We start from the raw sequence: 21283 nt of genomic DNA on the forward strand, positions 1-21283 counted from the left end.
ACCTAACCTGCACATCTTTGGACTGTGGGAGGAAACTGGAGCACCCGGAGGGAACCCACGCAGACACGGGGAGCAAGTACAAACTCCACACAGAAGGTGACCTGAGGCCAGAATTGAACCTGGGACCCTGGCACTGTGAGGCAGCAATGCTAACCACTGTGCCACCATGTCACCCAAAATAGCCTCTTACATTTGTAGCTAAGGGGCATAATTGCCTTTAGAACTGTACATGAAAGTAGTCAGCACCTTCAGGAGAAGACAATAGAAAATTGAATTTAAAAAATCCGTATGCAATCAACGTGACATATTACTGGACGAATGTGGTGATTGTCCCATTAAGCATAACACAGGCCTTGTAACCCTTCAACTAACAATAATAGGATTACATATTCTTCCTCTGATTTCTGATCTTGATGGATGCAGGATTTCTTTCAATCTTTTCAAGTGGCTTACCTTGTACTATCAAATGCAGTTGCGATGTCTTGGGATTGTGTTGGGTCTGGATTGAGCAGGTATATGGGCCATCATCAGTGACTTCTACATTATGAATCTGAAGGCTATATTCCCGTTTACCACCTGATGCAATTGACACCCGTGGGTCCACGGACCATTTGTCGTTTCCTGCAAAGATGATGCTGGACCGGTTCAACCATGCTCCCTTCGAAGCAACATCTTCAAGATAGCACCTGTGGACAATGAAAGACATCCGAAGGATTAGTTTTACATAATGAAAATACAATTTGATTCCGTGGATCTTTCTTTTTATTTGGCCCCACTTTGTGAATGTCATGTCTTTTACACCCCAGCCAAATTCCTGAAGAAAAATTGGCAGTGTTGCATTATGAGTTGGCTGAACTGCTAGCATCAATTTTGTGCCTGGACAAAGTTGAATTTCATCACTCAAGTGTTAGAGGTAAATGTCTAATCAATGCCTAATCCACTGGAGACTGGATATTTTTTTACCTTGACTGAATGCGCCTTTAACATCTGGTGAAAACTTTCCAGGCTTACTTAACTCACTGTAGGTAAAAAAAAAAAGTGCTGGTATCAGGAACAAAACATGTGATTGCAATGCTTTTATCTTCTTAATGCTCAGTGAACCTAATCTTTTATGCAATGAATGCTCAACTGCAAAGAAATTGAATGAGATTCTATGATTGAATGGGGCCTTTAGGACATAATTCACAGTTTAGCTTCTGCATCCCTTTAGTTAATATTGCTTCGATGATCATAAGGTATCGCAGTGCAGGACACAGTCCAACATCGATAGCATTGCATAGTGTTCAACCTTCTCTGCATTCCATTCAAGCACGGAAGACGTTTTTGCCAAAGTACTTAATATTGTGTTACCTAAGCACTTTGAATGAAGAGCAGAAAACGCTCCTGTCCCTCTTGACTTAAAAGAATGCTTTAAAGGCACTTGCCTTCTCCCCAAAATTGCTGTAGTGCCAAGTTTCCCCAAGTTCTTAGAACAGAAGTTGTGAGTAAAGTGCACGAAAGAAATAAATAAATTTGATGGCCATTTACACACTGAAATTGATGAAACATTTGTCAAAGTATTATCTCGCTTTAAGTGAACTCTTAGTCATTTGTAAAATAGTTTTCTGATGACTGAATGAACCAGATTAACCCAGGAAATTTCATGCACTCTTTAAACAAATTCTGGAGGTCAAAGCAATTTTATGTGTGTGTCATGTGTCATAATACAGACTGTAAATTATATACACACAGACTTTGACATATTCAATTATAGAATGCAATTTAGTTCACATTTGTTAGGAGAACTGCAGTCTATCAAAGAGGGCCAAGGATTATATATGAAGCAGTTGCAAATCCCATAAATCATACCTATCAATATCAGTGACTGGTAAAATGTCAGATAATTAACATACTGCAGTTAAGTAAAAACTACAATTCAAAAGCTAGTCTTTTCTGATATTATATTTTATCTTGTAAGGATAATTTGCTATGTACATTTCTAAAAGCACTTAAACACATAAGAGCCCCATTGACGATGCACTGGGCCTGCTTCAATGGCCCCAGTTAATAGATTGGGTTTTTAATCTGTGTATGTGTGAATATCTCATTCTACTTTAATTTGTAAAAGTGGGTTGTACTCAATTAAAACCATGCCAACTCCGATGAAGGGTATAAACTGCAAAATTATCCTGTCATTCTCTCTCTTTCAAATGATGGACCACAGTTCTCCTGATTGCACCATTGCTGTGATTGCCTATTTCCATTTCTGCAAAATCACCTGGCTCTACTCATCTGTTGTAAAAAAATCATATCTTTCAAAACCATATTTTTCTTTTAAAACATGGAAAGGCATTGCATATTGGGACACTTGGATGCTGACCTGGAGAATTTTTTAAGAAGGATCACAAGTCCAACTTTGGCCTGGGAACAAGCCTGCCTTTTCCCAGCAAATCATTTTATCAGCGTAGTCTTAAGGGGGGGTGAGCTGTTCATTGTTTTGAGCTGCAATTCACTTTAATTGATGGGGAAGAAACTGGCTAAAGTTACCAATTTACTGGCAACCACATGACAGAGACAAGCCTTATGTTTTGGACCTTTTGTTTTTGATATCAGTGTGTTTTGGGAAATAAGCTGACAAGCAAGGTTTCACTAACTCTCTCCCTGCCTTGCCTGAATTTCCATATGTGGTTATCAATCTGCTGCCAGAGAAGCTTCATCTGAGTATAACTGGTCTGCATTTGAAAACTTGAAAAGCTGAGACAAGAAGAATTGATCCAATTCTATATTAACCTCCATGCTGAAGCTTCATTGGTAAGAACCTCCAGACATCTACCGGGTCCAGCTGCCCACCTTCACACAAGGGAGCTCCAGATCAACAGCATTGAGATCCTGTGAACTTTATGTTATAAAGCCTATCCTCCAAAGCTCATCTCTGCTGAGACCCTATATAAGGGGAGAGTCACTGGGTACTGTAGCCGTGGTGGGAATCCCAATGGCCTGTTGAAGGGGGCATTGGGGCTAAAATGGGGTTCCTGATGGGCGGCAAACCCATCACCATCCACCCGGCCTGCCCAGCCAATCCAGATCAGGTTCCCACTCAGACCAGGCAGGAACCCCTTGATAATACAAAACTCTCATTGTAATCTCATTAGTGGGCTGGAAGCCCGATTCAGCGGTCTCCAGTGATGCACCTACCTCTCTTGCAGGAAATGTACCAGGCAGGCTTTGGTAATGGGCTTGACATGTATGGATCTGGTGCGGTGGACCTTGAGGGGAGGGTTAAGGAGGTAAATGCAGTGCCCATGTACCCTACTGCCACTTCCAGGCTGCAGAGGGAGGGTCCCCAATGGACCTAGGGATGGGCTGAGGGCATGGGGTTGACCTCGCGACTCTACCCTGGGATGGAGGTCTTATGCTGCACTGCTCCTTGTAGCCCTGGCAAAGCTGAAGACGACTCTTGGCATGGTGATTTCAGGCATCATCTGATCAAAATCTTCATTATGCTCTGTGGACTGTGAAAACCTTGAATTGGCCTGTTCAATTTAATTGCCATGTCCCCTGGACAGCTGAAATGCTTCCAAACCACATCAGCACTCTATTCTGCGGAAGGGGTTCCCCTTTCTCTCTCAAAGTTGCAGATGTGATGCACAGGAGAAGTCATTTCAACTGAAGGGAGGGGGGCGGAATTCCCTTTCCCACAGCTGCTCACACAGGTCCATTCTTGTAACAGTGCATTTGCTTCAAGGCTCTGAGCCTTTCTAGAAAGATCACCTCCATTACCAACCTTCGATGTCTTTTGAAATCCATTGCCAATCTTTGAAGACCTTCGTTTTCATTCAATTACATGGGCTAATATCTTGAACTAGCCTTTGATTGACAGCTTAATGTTTTTTTCACCGCACACTGGAAGTTTGTTTATTAATCTTTCCCTTCAGGGTACCCCACATTGTTCCTAACCAAATGTTTGTAAACATTATAGTTCTGCTTGACAGCTGCAGGCAACCTCAAAGCAGCTAAGTGCTTTTACTTCCTCTTTTCTATCAACAGTCCCTGAGCATATTACCTTTTCTACTCCAAATTTTCAATTTGTGCTTCTCTGAACTTTTCACCATAACAAACAAGTTGGCTTAATCAACTTTCTAAACCCCTTTCATAATTTCATGAAGCAACCCTGAAGATTCTTCTTTTTTAATACTAATTTTCCAATTTCAACCTCCTTCGTGACTTCAAATTCTGATAGCTGGTATTATGCTACTTACCCGTCTCACTCTGTAAAATAAACTTGATCCACTTTCAATTGCTAATATTGTAGTGTTAGCATTTCACCAAAATCTAATCAATAATGCTGTAGGTAGTTTTGTGGCTCTCCTGATATAAAAAAATATTGGTTTCCTTGATAATATTAATCATCTTTTGGCACAATTACATAAGTTCCTATTAGTTAGCCACTTTGAACTCTTTTATCACATTTAATTTGGAACCTGTCATTTCTCCTTCATTATTGCTTTATTAGATCTTCTTGTTCGATAATTATTCTCCATGAACTCGAAATGTAATACATTTCATTGCTCAACAGAATAATATCTTTCATTTTCATTGTTAAATAGTATTAATGAATGCTTTGTGAATCAGCTTCATAAATAAGCCAAGATAAGCTGTTCTCATTATCTTGCTTTGATTTTCTGTCTTTGCCACTCACGCTTGCAAGTCCAAAGGGTATCCTTGTCCTTCATCAAACTCCAGTAAGTTATTTCTTCTTTGGTAACATTCTATCAACTCTACAGTTGTTTGTATTCAATATTCACGTAGCAATTGGTTGTATCATTTTTTTCCTCGAAACCTTAGTAGATGAATATTTCAGTAATTGAAGAAAAGTCTGAAATTTATTCATGTACATCTATATTTTTAGAAGTAAATAGCTTTTTGCTAACAATGAACTTGAAGGCTTGAGTTATTTTGAACAATGCATATCATTGCGAAACAGTACTTCAACATGGTATTCAAAAAGCAGGAGCTCGGTTCCTGGCATCAATCCACTCCTATATTCTTAAATTTAACATAACAAGAACAACTTACATTTACAGTGTGCATTGAACATGGAAAATAAGAGATGTTAAAAATGGCCATCAAATCAAAACTTGAAGCTTTAGTGAAAGAGTTGGGTTTCAAGATGGTCTCCAAAGTTTGGTTGGGTGAGAGAGAGGCAGAAGACTTTAGGGAAGGAATTCAAGAGCCTAGCCCAAGAGGCCAATATCAGAGGAATGCAGAATGATGAGCCATGAGGGGGTGGAGGAGGGCATGAGGGAAAGTGATATGGGGATGGTAGATTGGGGAAAGCACGTTATAAAGAAAGGGAAGTGTGAGGCTGAAGGAATTTACATTCCAGGTTAGTGACATCAAGAAAGATAATTTTTAAATTACTCATTCAAGGGAACAAGGGAGTCACTGTAGATTAATAAGGACTGGGATGATTAGGATATGATGCTGGATATGACATGGCGAACAAGTTTTGGGTGAACTGATGGTTACGCAGGATAAAAGATAGGAGGCCATCCATGGCTGTATTAGTTGAGTTGGGAGGTAACAAATGAACAGATGAGGGTTTCAGAAGCAAGTGAACTGAGGCAGGAGTGGAGTTGGATGTAAACAGTCACTATGATGGAGAGAATATGGGGTTGGATACTCAACTCGGGATCAAACAGGATGCTGAACAGCATTGTTCATCCTGAGATCAGGGAAGGTGATCAAAATAGTGGTAAAGGCATGGAGTGAGTGAGTGGTACAAAGAACATGTTCTCATTGATGTTTAACTGGAGAAATATTTTGGTCTGTAGATTTTTTTAAAAATTGGAATTATTCATGTTGCAGTTGGTCTAATTTCTGCTGTGGCCTAAATGTGGCAGTACAACACCACATTTAATTCAGCATTCCCTTTTAAAAAACACATTTCTGCAGTTAAAATAGCTCAGAAACATTGTTGGAAATAGTCCCCACTGTATCACTCTCATCACTTGTGAGTTGCCTGTTCGAGGTAAATGACATTAATCAGCTTGCAGGACAGAAATCTCCCAGGTCCTGAGTGGGATGGAAAATTTATTGGAGCATTGAGAGGCGAGTTGACCTCAGGTGGGAATTTCTGATCCAAGGGTGGGCGGGACCAGAAAACCCCACCCTTCTTTCATTTTAACAGTTATAGGTGCTTATCCTGTGTAGACCTTCAGAGGACCGATGAGTATTGAATGCTAATGCTTGACCATACTACAGCAAGGGAAGAATATAAACTGAAATTGTGTAACTCAATCCCTGACATCCAAAACTCTTAAAGGGGCTTGACAAAATGAATACTTGTAAACTAACCTAATTAGCCGATATACATTCAGAATGTGACTGATCAGTGCCTATTGTACTGTTGTGCCAGCTAGGTGTCCTATCATAATGGGCACTAAGGCCAGGATGTACAAAATGTTCCATATGTACAGCACTGTATAACTGATCTGAGATTAAGCACTTCAGTTACTTGGAGCCTATGCACCTGATTTACTAAAGCATCAATTCATATGCTATAGGTATCCTCATGGACAGACATCTTTATGTAAAGGTTTGAAGAAAGAGGTGGATCAAATAAGACATGTTTTATAATTATTCAAACTTTTTTACCTGGACATATTCAATGCCAATGGCAGAATTTTAATGTTTAGATCTACTTGCAAGGCTGGCAGTGGGTCTGGAACTTAAATTGTAGAAGTCGGTTTGGCCAAGGGCTTTGTAGCTTAGCCAGGGCATTAACATCCTACTTCTAGGTTTCTGAACTAGTCAGAGTGGTAGGTGTGGTGATGGTCTATTTAAAAGGGTCAGGGATCCTGACAAGGGAGGGTTGGGTGGCACAGTGGCTAGCACTGCTGCCTCACAGTGCCAGGGACCCGGGTTCAAATCCTGGCTTGGGTCACTGTCTGTGTGGAGTTTGCACATTCTCCCCGTGTCTGCCTGGGGTCCTCCGGATGCTCTGGTTTCCTCCCACAGTAAGAAGTCTCACAACACCAGGTTAAAGTCCAACAGGTTTATTTGGTAGCAAATACCATAAGCTTTCGGAGCACTGCTCCTTCGTCAGATGGAGTGGAAATCTGCTTTCAAACAGTGCAAACAGACAGAATCAAGTTGCAGAATACTGATTAGAATGCGAATCCTACAGCCAGCCAGGTCTTAAAGGTACAGACAATGTGGGTGGAGGGAACATTAAACACAGGTTAAAGAGATGTGTATTGTCTCCAGACAGAACAGCTAGTGAAATTCTGCAAGTCCAGGAGGCAAGCTGTGGGGGTTACTGATAATGTGACATAAATCCAACATCCCGGTTTAGGCCGTCCTCATGTGTGCGGAACTTGGCTATCAGTTTCTGCTCAGCGACTCTGCGCTGTCGTGTGTTGTGAAGGCCGCCTTGGAGAATGCTTACCTGAAGATCATTCCACATCATTCCTCCCACAGTCCAAAGATGTGCTGGTTAGGTTGATTGGCCATGATTAATTGCCATTTAGTGTCAGGGTGGCTAGGAGGGTAAAATATGTGGGGATATGGGGAAAGGACCTGGGTGGGATTGTTGCTGGTGCAGGCTCGATGGGCCAAACGGCCTTCTTCTGCACTGTAGATTCTATGATTCACACACAGTTTTTACAGATTATAGGGTGAAGTACTCCTCTTTGGGTGTTTGGGTGTTAGTTCTCAGAGGGGGGGGGGGGGGATCCACCTCCGCTTTATAACACAGCACACTCCAAACACCCTCTGGCTTTCTATAGGACAACCACAGCTCACCTGCACCCCCCCTTCCCCCCGCCCCATACACACACACACACACCTAACTGCAACTGAAAACTCATTTTCAAAAATACTTTTGGATCCCTTTTATCTTAGCTCTCCATTGTTTTCTAATATCCCTTTGAAAACTCAAGTTACCAAATACTAAAATCTTTCATGTTCCTATCTTCCCTCGCATTTAGTTCAATACATTTACAAATGCCTGCCCCTGTTTACTCATTTTTCTTTGAATCACTTTTCTTTGTCTCCTTTGAAGTGCAACAGCTATTCATCAATTTCAACACTTACCCCAAAATGCACATTTCAGATCCATTCTGTTTCTTTGTAAGTTAAGACCCACCCTAAGGCTCCATTATAAAATACAAGAAGATAACGCCTTTAATCTTTCATCCCTTTGACTCTACAGATAATCTGATTCCAACACCCTCTCTTTGATTAACCCTGGACACAGAGACATAACTTTACCCGTACCTACGCAGCATATACACACACAAACACAGAAATATATAAAAAACACATCAATCACACCTAACATTTTGGACAGGATTTTCCAGATGTGCTCGCCCCAAAACTGGAAAATCCCGCCTGAGGTCAAAGGACCTTCTCATGGTCCGCCCCTCGCCTGCTACGATTCTTGTGGCAGGATAAACAGGAAAATTTGCCCTATAGTGTCAAAAGCGGTTCAATGACCTTATTTAGGGCAAGAAGTCCTCGGAGGGAGGGCGGCGGTTGTGAACTCTGAAAAAGCACTGTTGCAATACTAATGAGTACTTTCCATCAGTTTAGATACACACACCCAGATCTGTCCAAGTATCTGAAACACATCTTTGCACCCAACGGTTTGCTCTATGACTACTCTTGTGCTCATATGGCTCAGATTGCACCTTGTTCATTAGTTGGAGGCTTTCTCACTGCTGTCATCAGCCAGTTCCACTGGAGGTCAGTCCATGTCTCCATGGAGTCATCCTTGTTTATGTTTGGAGGTGCAAAGATATGTTGGAGATGTGACTGGTGCAGAATGAAGGCTTCAGAGCAGCTTCCAGGATATCTTGCACAGACATGCACGATAAATTTGTGGTGATTATATACCAGCTAAACATTGATAGAGTGACATCTCTTCTTAAATACTCCTGAATGATCTGAGGGTGTCTTGATTGTCATGGATGAAATTTATGATGCTCTGTGCTTATAGGAATACAGCCATTGCAACAAATTACAGAGCTTCTCATTCTGCATTCATCAGTGGACATGGCCCCGGCAAACATGGCATTGGATATCTGTGAGCTGCACTAAGGTACAGCAGATTGTGAAATCCCACAAATGTCACCAGCAGCTCTTTGGAGTGAGGTTGAGGTGAAGAAATTCAGGGCTGTGGAGACCTTGTTGGCCACTGGCAATGCGTACCCACCTGGTCCTGTTGGAAGGAGGTCTGTTCCAAGAGGCTGCAGATGTCAACAGTTACCGGCCAACAAACTCGGAGCCTCCTGAGGCAACCGCTGCTCCTCAGTCATGTCCAGAAAGCCGATCATGTTTCTGTTCACTGGGAGTTTGTGGTATATTATCCTTCAAGCTGCAGCTATGTGTTCATCCTCTCTATCATGTGGAAAGGCAGGTGGTTAAGGAGAAAGCTGCTGCTCCTGCTGTTGGTGCTGCTCCTCCTTGTCTGAGGTTCAAGGCAAAGGTGCATAAACTGCTCCCATGATGCAGTGAAGCCTGACAGCAGAGAGGTGCAGATCAAAGTCATGAAAGTCCAAGTTAGCACTTAGCAGAAATGACCTCAAAATTGTTGGAAATCTCCAAAGCAGTGAAAGTACACTCTAAGTGCAAGTCCTGTGAGCAAAACCCTTCCACTTACACAAGGAAGTAAATGTCATAGTTCAATATTGAAAGGTTTTCCAGCTTGTCAGTTTGACAGCCCAGTAAATCTCCACTGTGTTGTTAAATAATAAGAGAATTTCACCAGCTGCCATTGTGGGATTGAACACCGCGTCCCCAGAGCATTAGCCTCAGCCTTTAGATTACTGGTTTGGTGACATTACCACTGTCCCTACAAATTCCAAAGATTCACAACCCCTTGAGTAAATAAAATTTTCCTTATCGCAGTTCTAAATGATCACTCTTGAAACTGTTCTCTGGTCTTGTCCGTGGCGGGACCCTTTGCCAACGAGAATGAAAAATTTGACATTCTAGCCAAAAACTCCATTTACTCTTAGCAGCACTGGAAAATCTCATCCACAAACAAGGACGGAAAATTTCAGCCCTTGACTATTTCGGTGACATCACTGTTCATTCTTCGAAACTTCAGAGAATATAGACCCAGTTTACTCAGCTTCTTATCGTACCCTCTTACCCCAAGAATCAATCTGACCTTATGAAGGAGGGAAAGTCATTGTTGAAACAGCTGAAGATGGTTGCGTGTAGGACACTACCCTGAGGAACTTAAGATGTCCTGGGATTGAGATGTTTGACCTCCAACCATCACAACCATCTTCCTTTGTGCCAAGTATGACTCCAACCAGAGGAGTTTTCCCCTCAATTCCCACTGACTTTAGATTTGCTAAGGTTCTTCGATGCCATACTTGGTTAATTGCTGCCTCCATGTCAAGGGGAGTCACACTTACCTCATGTCTGGAATTCAGCTCTTTTGTCCATGTTTGAACCAAGACTGTCATGCGGTCAGGAGCTGAGTGGCCAGGCAAAACCCAAAGTGAGCAATGAGAAAGCTATTGCTGTGTAAGCATTGCTTTGTCACACTGATATGGTGGTGATCGGCTGGGTCAGATTGGTCCTGGTATTTGTGGACAGGACACACCTTGGCAATTAATATATTGCCATTTAGATGCCAGCGTTGCAGCTGTACTGGAACAGCTTGGCTAGGGATATGGCTAATTCTGGAGCACAAGCTTTCAGTACTGCTGCTGAGATATTCTCAGGGCCCATAGCCTTTGCACAGTTTGCAGCATCCAGTACCTTCAGCTGTTTCTTGATATCATGTGGAGTGTACTGAATTAACAGAAGACTGTCGTCCGTAATGTTGGGGCACTTCAGGAGGAGGCTCAGCTGGATCATCCACTCAGCATTTCTGGCTGAAGATTGTTACGAATGCTTCAGCCTTATCTTTTGTACTGATTGCTAGGTTCCCCCATCATTGAGGATGGGGACATTTGTGGAGCTTCCTCCTTCATTTAGTTATTAAATTGTCTACCACCATTCATGGCTGGTTGTAGCAGGACTGCAGATCTTAGATCTGATCTGTTGTTGCGGGAATGTGTAGCTCTGTCCATCACTTGCTGTTTCCATTGTTTGGCATGCAAGTAGTCCAATGTTGTAGTTTCATCAAGTTGACACTTCATTTTTAGGTATGCCTGGTGCTGTTCCTGGTATGCCCTCCTGCACCTTCGCTAGGGTTAATCCCGGCTTGTTGCTAATGGTAGAGTGAGGAATCTGCCAAGCCATGAGGTTGAAGATTGTGGTTGAATACAATGGAGCTGCTGCTGATGGCTCACAGCACCTCATCGATGCCAAGTTTTGAGTTGCTAGGTCTGTTCGAAATCTATTCCATTTAACCTGGTGGTAGTGCCACACAACCCGATAGAGTATGCTCAATGTGAGGACGGAAATTTGTCTCTACAAGGACGGTGCGGTGGCTGCTCCTAGCAATATAACCGTGGACAGATGTCTATGCGAAAGGTAGATTGGCGAGGACAAGACCAAGTGGATTTTTCACTTACCACCTGCTGCAGACCCAGTGTAACACTATGTTCTTCAGGACTTGACCAGCTCGGTCAGTAGTGCTTCGACTGAACCACCTTTCTGATCAAAGTGAACAACTTCACACTTCCCCACATTATATTCCATCTGCCACTTCCTCAGACACCACCTTCCAAACCTACAACCATCACCATCTGGAAGGACAAGAGCAGTTAGCAACAGTCAATAAATGCTGACCTAGCCAGTGATGCTCACAACCCAAGAATACATTTTTAAAAAATGCAGAGTCTTTTTGTCCTTCTCAAATCTTGCATTCCCACTTGGTTTAGTACCATCAGCAACCTAGATACACAACTCCCAATCTTTTAATCTATGTCATTAATATAGATTGTAAATAGTTGAGGCTCCAGGGTTGATGGTGCTCCACTAGTCATAGCCTGCCAATTTAAAAATGCTCCCACTCTGCTTTCTGTCCATTAACCAATCCTCTATCCATGCTAAAAAAAAAGTGCCCCAACTTCTTAAGCCCTTATCTTGTGTATTAACCTTTTAAAAGTAGCCTTAGTGTAATTATCATCGATCTTGTGAAGGTCTTTAAGAACATAAGAACATAAGAAATAGGAGCAGGAGTAGGCCATCTAGCCCTTCGAGCCTGCCCCGTCATTCAGTAAGATCATGGCTGATCTGAAGTGGATCAGTTCCACTTACCCGCCTGATCCCTATAACCACTAATTCCCTTACCGATCAGGAATCCATCTATCCGTGATTTAAACATATTCAGCGAGGTAGCCTCCACCACTTCAGTGGGCAGAGAATTCCAGAGATTCACCTGAGAGAAGAAGTTCCTCCTCAACTCTGTCCTAAACTGACCCCCCTTTATTTTGAGGCTGTGCCCTCTAGTTCTAGCTTCCTTTCTAAGTGGAAAGAATCTCTCCACCTCTACCCTATCCAGCCCCTTCATTATCTTATAGGTCTCTATAAGATCCCCCCTCAGCCTTCTAAATTCCAACGAGTACAAACCCAATCTGCTCAGTCTCTCCTCATAATCAACACCCCTCATCTCTGGTATCAACCTGGTGAACCTTCTCTGCACTCCCTCCAAGGCCAATATATCCTTCCGCAAATAAGGGGACCAATACTGCACACAGTATTCCAGCTGCGGCCTCACCAATGCCCTGTACAGATGCAGCAAGACATCTCTGCTTTTATATTCTATCCCCCTTGCGATATAGGCCAACATCCCATTTGCCTTCTTGATCACCTCTTGCACCTGCAGACTGGGTTTTTGCGTCTCATGCACAAGGACCCCCAGGTCCCTTTGCACAGTAGCATGTTGCAATTTTTTTCCATTTAGATAATAATCAAATTTGCTATTATTTCCTCCAAAGTGAATAACCTCACATTTGTCAACGTTATACTCCATCTGCCAGATCCTCGCCCACTCACTCAGCCTGTTCAAATCTCTCTGCAGACCTTCTACGCCCTCCACACAATTCACTTTTCCACTTATCTTTGTGTCGTCTGCAAACTTTGTTACCCTACACTCAGTCCCCTCCTCCAGATCGTCTATATAAATGGTCAATAGTTGAGGCCCCAGTACCGATCCCTGCGGCACGCCACTAGTTACCATCCGCCAACCAGAAAGGCACCCATTTATTCCGACTCTTTGATTCCTGTCGGATAGCCAATCCCCAATCCACGCTAACACCCTACCCCCAACTCCGTGTGACCCAATCTTCTTCAGCAATCTTTTGTGAGGCACCTTGTCAAACGCCTTTTGATTCAGTGAAACACTCCTCAATTATGAAAAGCCTTAAAAGGATGGAACTCCCTCAGAAATTTATCCATTTGATAGAGAATTTATACACGGAAACAGGCACCTTATCAAATGCGTTTTAGGAATCCAAGTTTCCTACACCTACTGACTCCCCCACTAGTTACATCCTCAAAATATTCCAATAAATTGGTCAAACAGGATTTCCCTTTGGTAAAATCATGTTGACACATTCTAATATTATTATGCTTTTCCAAATGCATTGTTAGGACTTCCTTAATAATAGACTTCTGCACTTTATCAATGGCTGATGTCAGGCCAACTGGCGTGTAGTTCCAAGTTTCCTCTCTCCCTCCATTGTTGACATTGGTCTTGACCCTGTTTAGATGCAACCTCCCCCAGGACAAGTTCCAATGTTCCAGGAAACTTAAACTGTTCCACGTGCTCAATGTTTACAGTCACACATTCACCTGCTCCATCTTCCTATTTTGATACTCAATAATGTGTAACACTGGGAGGAATTCAGAGATTACTGCCATTGAGGTATTGTCTGCTTGTCTCCTTCCTAGTTCCCAAAATTCCACCTGCAGGACCGCATCCTTTTTCTACCTATGTCATTGGTGCTCATATGAAGCAGGACCACTGACTGTTCAGCCTCCCTCCTCAAGAGTGTTCTGCAGCTGCTCAATGAGTTTCTTGACCCTGACACCAGGATGGCAACATACCATCCTGGATTCATGTCTGTGACCCCAGAATGACCTGTCTGTCCCTTAGATATAGAACTCATTTGCATTCCCAATCATCTGCCTGAACTCAGGTACAGCTGAGCCACCATAGATTGTGAATGTTGCTCTGGCTGCACTCCCCAAATTAATCATCACTCTCATCAGTATTCAGAAATTAAAACCAGCTGCAGAGCGAGTTGCACTCAGGGGACTCCTACATTAGCAGTCTGGACTCCCCTAACAGTCTGGTGTTCACCCATTCCCTCTCCCTCCTTGCACACCCTTAAGCTGCAGGGTGCACACCTCCAGAAATGCGTTATACTCATTTTTCCCAGCCTGAGCCTCCCAGTAGATGCGCTACAGTTGCTGCTCCATCTCAAAATTCAGAGCTGCTCCAGCTGATGACATTTCCTGTACGTGGCTATCCGGGATATGAGAGGTGCCTGGAATTTTCACATGAGACATGATGTGAAATCCATGGGACTGAGATGCTTTGCCATGCCTCTATTTATTAATTTAAACTAACAAAACAGAAGTTCTTGCTATACTTACACAAGAGTTGGAACTCCCTTCATCAAAACAAGACAAGTCCTTAAGCCAGAAATTCATGCTTCTCTGGCTTCCTGGAGGTTTGGCATTGTAGAAGTGGAGCGTTTTTTGTGTAAGGTGTGTGATGGAAGTCTCAACTTGTAGTCCCTACCCATTGGTTGCGTAGCAAGCAGGATCTTGAAAGGGTGTCAAACGTTTTGTCGAATATCCCATGTAGGAGACCAAGTGGAACATGGCTGGTTGTGGGAAGCAGAGCAACCCCCACACCTTATGCACTGAATATTGTGAATTGTAAGGGACAGCAGGTTGCCACAACGCCCCCTTCTTTTATCAGGTGATTTTGGAGATCTTTTTGACTGCATTCCTGCTTGATTTGCGGAGGATAATCCATGCCACATAGGCTGCCTAAGTTAATTGAGGACCTTGGCTGCACAATTGCCAAAATACAGAATGGTTCCTTGGACAAGACAGCACAGGATATCCATGGAATATTACCACAGTGGAAATGTTCAGGAGAAAGAGGGAAAAAACAGAGGGAACTTTGAAAACAACATGAAGAAAGATGGATACTTGCCAATTGTATTTGCAAAATCACAATTCCACCACCATTACTGAATTTTAAACCAGGCCCACTGGATGTTTATAAAAAAGATTCATTTGCACATCGATTCAGTCACGACTTCATTTTTGTATGATGAAGAGAAGGTGCGCTACTTTTCTGATCCAGGGTAAATCTTGGCAATGTAATTCAAGACAAGTACGTTGAACAATAGTTCTACAGCACCTAACATTATGCTTATCTAATCCTAAGAGACAAATCCTAACAACTGCTGCCCTGACAGACTTTTATCCAATGCTAGCATCAAATGTAAATGGGATCACTGAGTAAATGTCACAGAAAACTTTATAAAAATGCAGATGAAAAAAATATTCTTTCAAAAATAAATCAAACAATGAAATCTCAGAGATAGTACTGACTAGGGGAGGCTAGACTATGAATCCAGAAACTCAGCTCATGTTCTGGAGTCCCGAGCTTGAATCCCACCATGGCAGATGGTGGAATTTGAATTCAATAAAAAATATCTGGAATAAAGAATCTACTGATGACCATGAAACCATTGGTGGAAAAACCCATCTGGTTCATTAATGCCCTTTAGTGAAAGAAAACTGCTGTCCTTACCTGACCTGACCTGCATGTGGCTCCAGAGCCACAGCAATGCAGTTGACTCTCAACTGCCCGCCAAGCGCAACTAAGGATGGGTAATAAATGCTGGCCAGCCAGCGATGCCCATGGCCCAAGAATGAATAAACAAAACTAAAACAGAAAACAATGTGGCAGCATGCCCCTTTAGGGGGTAGGCTCTCGGTGGGACATATGACCCAATCGGTCCAGAGCGCATGAATCCTGGAGTTGAGCGTGTTTTTTCCAGGCCAGTTAGGAGTCTAGCGTCATGGAGTACGGTAGCCTTTATATCACTCTCTGTACATAGTTATTTACCTTAATAAATCATTCATTCATTAATCTACGTGATGGTCGTCCGCTAGACTCTATATTTGGCGACAAGGATCGATTGGAGCGACTTCATATTCCTGCAAAAATCAGGAGAGCAGCCTGTGGAAGCCTTTTTGAAGCAAATTTGTTCAGCAGTCTGTGGGTGACGAAATGCCTCTTTTTGGGAAACTAGACTCATTCGACCCTAACAGGAGCAGTGGGTGCAATATTTCAAACAGCTGCACTAGTCATTTAAGTTCAATGAAATCGAAGAAGGAAAGAGAAGCAGTGGGTAATGATAGCCTGATAAGGAGCCTAACATTTCCAGATGCCCCCGACTCCAACACTTTTGAGGATCTTGTACAATTAGTCAAGGGGTATTATCACCTGAAGTTGTTAGTGATAATGCAGTGATACAAATTTAATTCAACAACAATAGCCCCAGGGGAATCGACAGCAGCGTTTGTGATGCACCCAAGAGAAATGGATGAACAGTACGAGTTTGGATCAGTATTAAACGACATGTTGAGAGATAGGCTTGTCTGTGGTGTTAACAACATGACTATACAAAATAAACTTTAATAGAGACAAAGATTACTTTAAAGAAGGCATTAGAGGTCACCCAGGCTAAGATAAGTGCCAAAAGGAGGTGATGGAACTGCAGAGCATGCATGAAGGCAAGGTCCAACAAACTTGCTGGGGAGCCACTGGTAATCAAGGAGCCAGGGAGGAGGGCATAAAAGTCAATGAGCAGAGAGGCTCAGAGCAAAAGAGAGTATAGAGCTATAGGGAATTCAGTTGACAGGCCAGGAACTATGAAGAATGCTACCACTGTGGGTGAGATCACCGTAAGAAGTTTAACAACACCAGGTTAAAGTCCAACAGGTTTATTTGGTAGCAAAAGCCACACAAGCTTTCGGAGCTCCAAGCCCCTTCTTCAGGTGAGTGGGAATTCTGTTCACAAACAGGTGAGTGGGAATTCTGTTCACAAACAGGTGAGTGGGAATTCTGTTCACAAAATTCTGTTTGTGAACAGAATTCCCACTCACCTGAAGAAGGGGCTTGGAGCTCCGAAAGCTTGTGTGGCTTTTGCTACCAAATAAACCTGTTGGACTTTAACCTGGTGTTGTTAAACTTCTTACTGTGTTTACCCCAGTCCAACGCCGGCATCTCCACATGGTGATATCACCCTCAGGAGAGATGTAAACTTAGGGACTACATGACATGCCTGCAATAGGAGGGGGCACATTGGGAGCAAATGCAAGAGTAAGCAGAGCCTATCAGAGGCCAGCAAAACAAATTCGGACTCCAATCAGTATTGAGAATAACCTTGAAAATGATTCTGAGATAAACAGGTTAAACAACATTAAGGTGAACAAGGCAGCCTCAATAATGATTGTGTTTATGGTAAATGGTTAGCCATGCAGAATGGAGGTGGACAAGGATTCAGCCCCTAAAGGTTAGAAGCATGTCAGCCAGGCTAGCAACATATACCGGGAAATTTTAAGGATCTTAGGAACAACAACAATGTCCGTAAGATACCGACATTTTAGGCATTTGTACACAGTGCACAGGGGTGATCTTACCAAAATAATTCTAAGTCCAGAATGAGCATGAAAACAGAGTTTCAGATCTGTTATTTCGGCAAGGCCACCAGTCGAATCTTATGACACACTGTGCAATAAAAAAACCTTGATCTGTTTTCCACCAGTCGGGGGACTAGGTGGGGCCTAAATCACCTGAAAGCCAGCTAATAGCAATAGATGGCACCGTTGCACATGTGCAGATTTCTGTTTCTCTGCAGAGACCTGTCATTGCCTCTGCTGCTATCAGCTGGCCTCCGTGGCCCAGCACCCCCACCCCCCGCTAGCACGATCGTGCCCCCCACCCAGAACATTCGTGACCCCCCTCACCCCCACCGATCGCTGTGTCAAGTGCACAGCGGTCCCACCTCCCTCCCCCACTGATCGCTGTGCAGAGTGCAGAGCTCCCCCCTCCCCCCCCCGGTCTGGCCCCGCCCCCTCAGGCCCCACCCCCTTGACACTGCCTGGTGTCCAGTGGGCACTGTCAGGTTCCAGGCTGGTAGTGTCAAGGTGCCCAGTGGGCGGTGCCAGGCTGGCACTGCTCAAGGAGCATCCCCTTGTCCTTGACCTCCCGGAGGGGCCTTAATGGCCTCTGGTTCTAACGGTGAGGCCATCACGTCTTGTCCCCGTTGTTGGGGCCCATGCATGATCCTCGCCAGAGAGAACCTTCGCTGCTGAGGCCACAGAAGCAAGTGAGCCCGGATGATTCCCTCCTGGACTTGTTAATTATATTAAAATTAGATTTTATATTAATTTAAATAATAGATTCAATTATACATTTCAATAATATATCCCAAAAAGGGCGTGAATCTGATCGTGCCAGATATCCGGTGCAGGTAATATCGTGCGAGGCGAGACGTCCTGCGCAAACCTAATTTCTCAGCTCTCTCGTGATCTCACCGATTCGCCCTGTCCACTGGCCCCGGCGGGGTGCAATGGTAAAGTCGCCCCCATATGTCTGACAATCTAGTCTAATCCTATTGCTGCTCTTCTCTTATTTTACTTGAAAAGTATTCATTTTTTGAGAGCTTATCTAGTTCCCTCATAAATATTCTGGCCATCTGACTTCAATAGTCACTTCTGCTTTGTATTCAATTCTCTAAAACACTTTACATGAAAATAAATCTTCCAAACACCCATTTAGAAGTAATTGAAAACGTATTCACCACCAACGGAAATAGATTTTCATATCCTCTCACACCTTTTCATAATTTTTACTTTCCATTGTTTCCCCCATAATTTTCTCTGATCTCCGGAATACAACTGTGTTTTTCTAGACTGTCACTGTAATTGTATTCTCTCAACCCTGCTTCATTCTAGTCAATCTATTGTGTGTCTTTTCAATTGGCTCCAATATGCTTTCTATAATGGGATGCCCAAACTCCAGCTGTGGCCTAATCAATGCCTTGTACAGATATATCATCAACTCTTTGCTTTTATATTCAATGGCCGGAATCATACTTTTTAAAAGCATTTTGCACCGACATTCTTGCTCTTAAAGATGTATACACTTAAATTCCTAGATCTTTATTCATCCATTGTCATTACTGTTTTGCTGTTTAATTATTGTTCCCTTCTTTAATGAAATTGTAATCCTTCATGTGATCTACACTCAATTGGGTTTTCCATAAACCTGCCCATGTGTCCTGTTTGTTAATGTTCTTCGATAGTTCTGTATTTTTTGAGCTCCACTATTTTGATATCAACAAAATAATTTTATGCATTTCCATGTTCAAATTATTTAATGCATTTGAAACAAGAGAGGTCACAATGCAGACTGCTGAAAATGTCATTGGTTAGAGCTTGTCAATTCAAGAAAATGTAATTACTCTTATTCTATATTCTTCAGCCATCCTCTTATCCATGCTGCCACATTATATACATATTGTTGCTGAATCAATGTGCTGTACCGACCTTTCTTCTCCTTAATTTCTGTTTCCTAAAGTTAGCAACTTGTGTCAGGGTACAGTTCTAAAATTGTTTAAATCCCCTTGATACTTCACCCAAAAAATCATTCTTCATGTCTGAATCTAAACAAGTGTGTGGAAACTACTTAAATGTGCCACAAACAAGCAAGAAATCTTCCGACTGCTTCCTTCCTTCTGGGGCAGTGTGACGTCTGTGAAACATGCGCAATTGTGTGGGGTCCTGAGAAAAAACTGTCTGGTGCAAGTCTGGTGTCAGGATATTTATCTTCCATGGGACATGCTGATATACAATAAGATTAGAGCCACAGTACGAGAGTCTCATTAATTTTCTTCACCATCCTTGAGAACTGGTGGTTGCTTGACTATCCTTTGAAATGTTGTCTTTCCAGAATCACTTATATTTACTACTAGAGAAACCTCCATGTTGGCTGATCCTGTCTCTCAATGCACTGAATTTTACCACGGGCTTTGTGACCCTGATGTGAGGTCAAAAAGAGGGTCCTAAGGCCACACTTGTCGCTAGTGATTTTACTGCAGGCAGCTTCCTAATTAGCCGTCCAATGGGTTAGCCGTCCAATTAAGGACTCAGAAGAACAGTAGCTCAGAGGCCTCAGTTGCACCAGTGGGAGATATCTGGATTCTGCTGAGGAAGGCACTTTGGGGGCACCTCAAGACAAAAGTGCCCTCAGGCAACTAAGTACAAATTCAAATTTTGAGGCAAGTGGCAGCGGGACAGAGGAGAAATCCCTTAAAGGGAATCTCTGGGGCCATGGGGCTGTTTATACATGTGGCCCCTTCTTTGGCTTGTGGTCTACCACAGAGAGGCAGCCACTATGAAACTGGTGGCCACCCAATGCAGTGGGTCAGCAACTTTGCAGTTGTAAAATGGTCTTCAATTATGCAAATGGACTACCCACCTCTATGGAGCGTGCAGCTGGTCCCCCTCACTGCTCTGTACCCAACATGGCTCTCTACTATATTCTCAGACTTGCTTGTCTACATTTCTGGCACTTGAGGTCAGCAAAATTCAGTCCAATAAAGATAATATGGGCACTTCCAGTTTTGGAATTATTTATGTTCGATACATTGGGGGTCATTTGATGGAAGGATAAAAATAGACACTAAATGAGGGTCATGGTAATCAGAGTTGCAAAAATAGGTTTGATGCACCATCTTCTACTAAAGTTTTAGACTGCGACAATTGACAGATATTGGTCACTTTTTGGATAGCACTGGGAAGGAGAGAAAGGGCTCACAGGTTCTTGGGTGTGACACTGGCTCTTCTGGTGCAGGTAAGGAGGAGTTGACTGTAAAGCACTTTGACATGTCTGGTGTTGCTGAAACAATCTCAGTGCTAGTTTTTCTTAAACATAGCATAATGTCCTTCATGGGAGAGTGACACCAAGTCACATAAGGAGATATTAGGGTAGAAGACCTAAAGCGTGGTCAAAGAGGTGGGTTTTAATTACTGTTTTAAAGGGAGAAAAGCAAGGCAGAAAGTTGGCGAGGTCGAGGGAGGGAATTCCAGAAGTTAGGTCCTTGGCAACTGAAAGTACAGACACCAATGCTGAAATGATTAAAATAGGCCCAGAATATGGAGGTGCTCAAGGGAAGCTGCAGGAGGTTACAGAGATAGGGAGGTCAAGACCAAGACAGTGATAGCTGAATTCGACTTGACATGAGCTAGGACTTGGGCAACAGAGTTTTGAATGACTTTAAGATTACAGAGGGTA

General features: G+C 43.0%; 1 protein-coding gene across 1 annotated transcript in view; it reads right to left on the reverse strand.

Moving 5' to 3' along the window:
* The window catches only part of negr1 (neuronal growth regulator 1), a 531576-nt gene that overhangs the window by 185018 nt on the left and 325275 nt on the right, over positions 1–21283 (reverse strand). Inside the window, exon 2 of the mRNA XM_078219382.1 lies at positions 454–686. Coding sequence (XP_078075508.1) covers positions 454–686 — 233 coding nt within the window. The remainder of the gene's footprint in view (positions 1–453; positions 687–21283) is intronic.

Source organism: Mustelus asterias, chromosome 8, assembly GCF_964213995.1.
Source record: "Mustelus asterias chromosome 8, sMusAst1.hap1.1, whole genome shotgun sequence".
Lineage (NCBI taxonomy): Eukaryota > Metazoa > Chordata > Chondrichthyes > Carcharhiniformes > Triakidae > Mustelus > Mustelus asterias.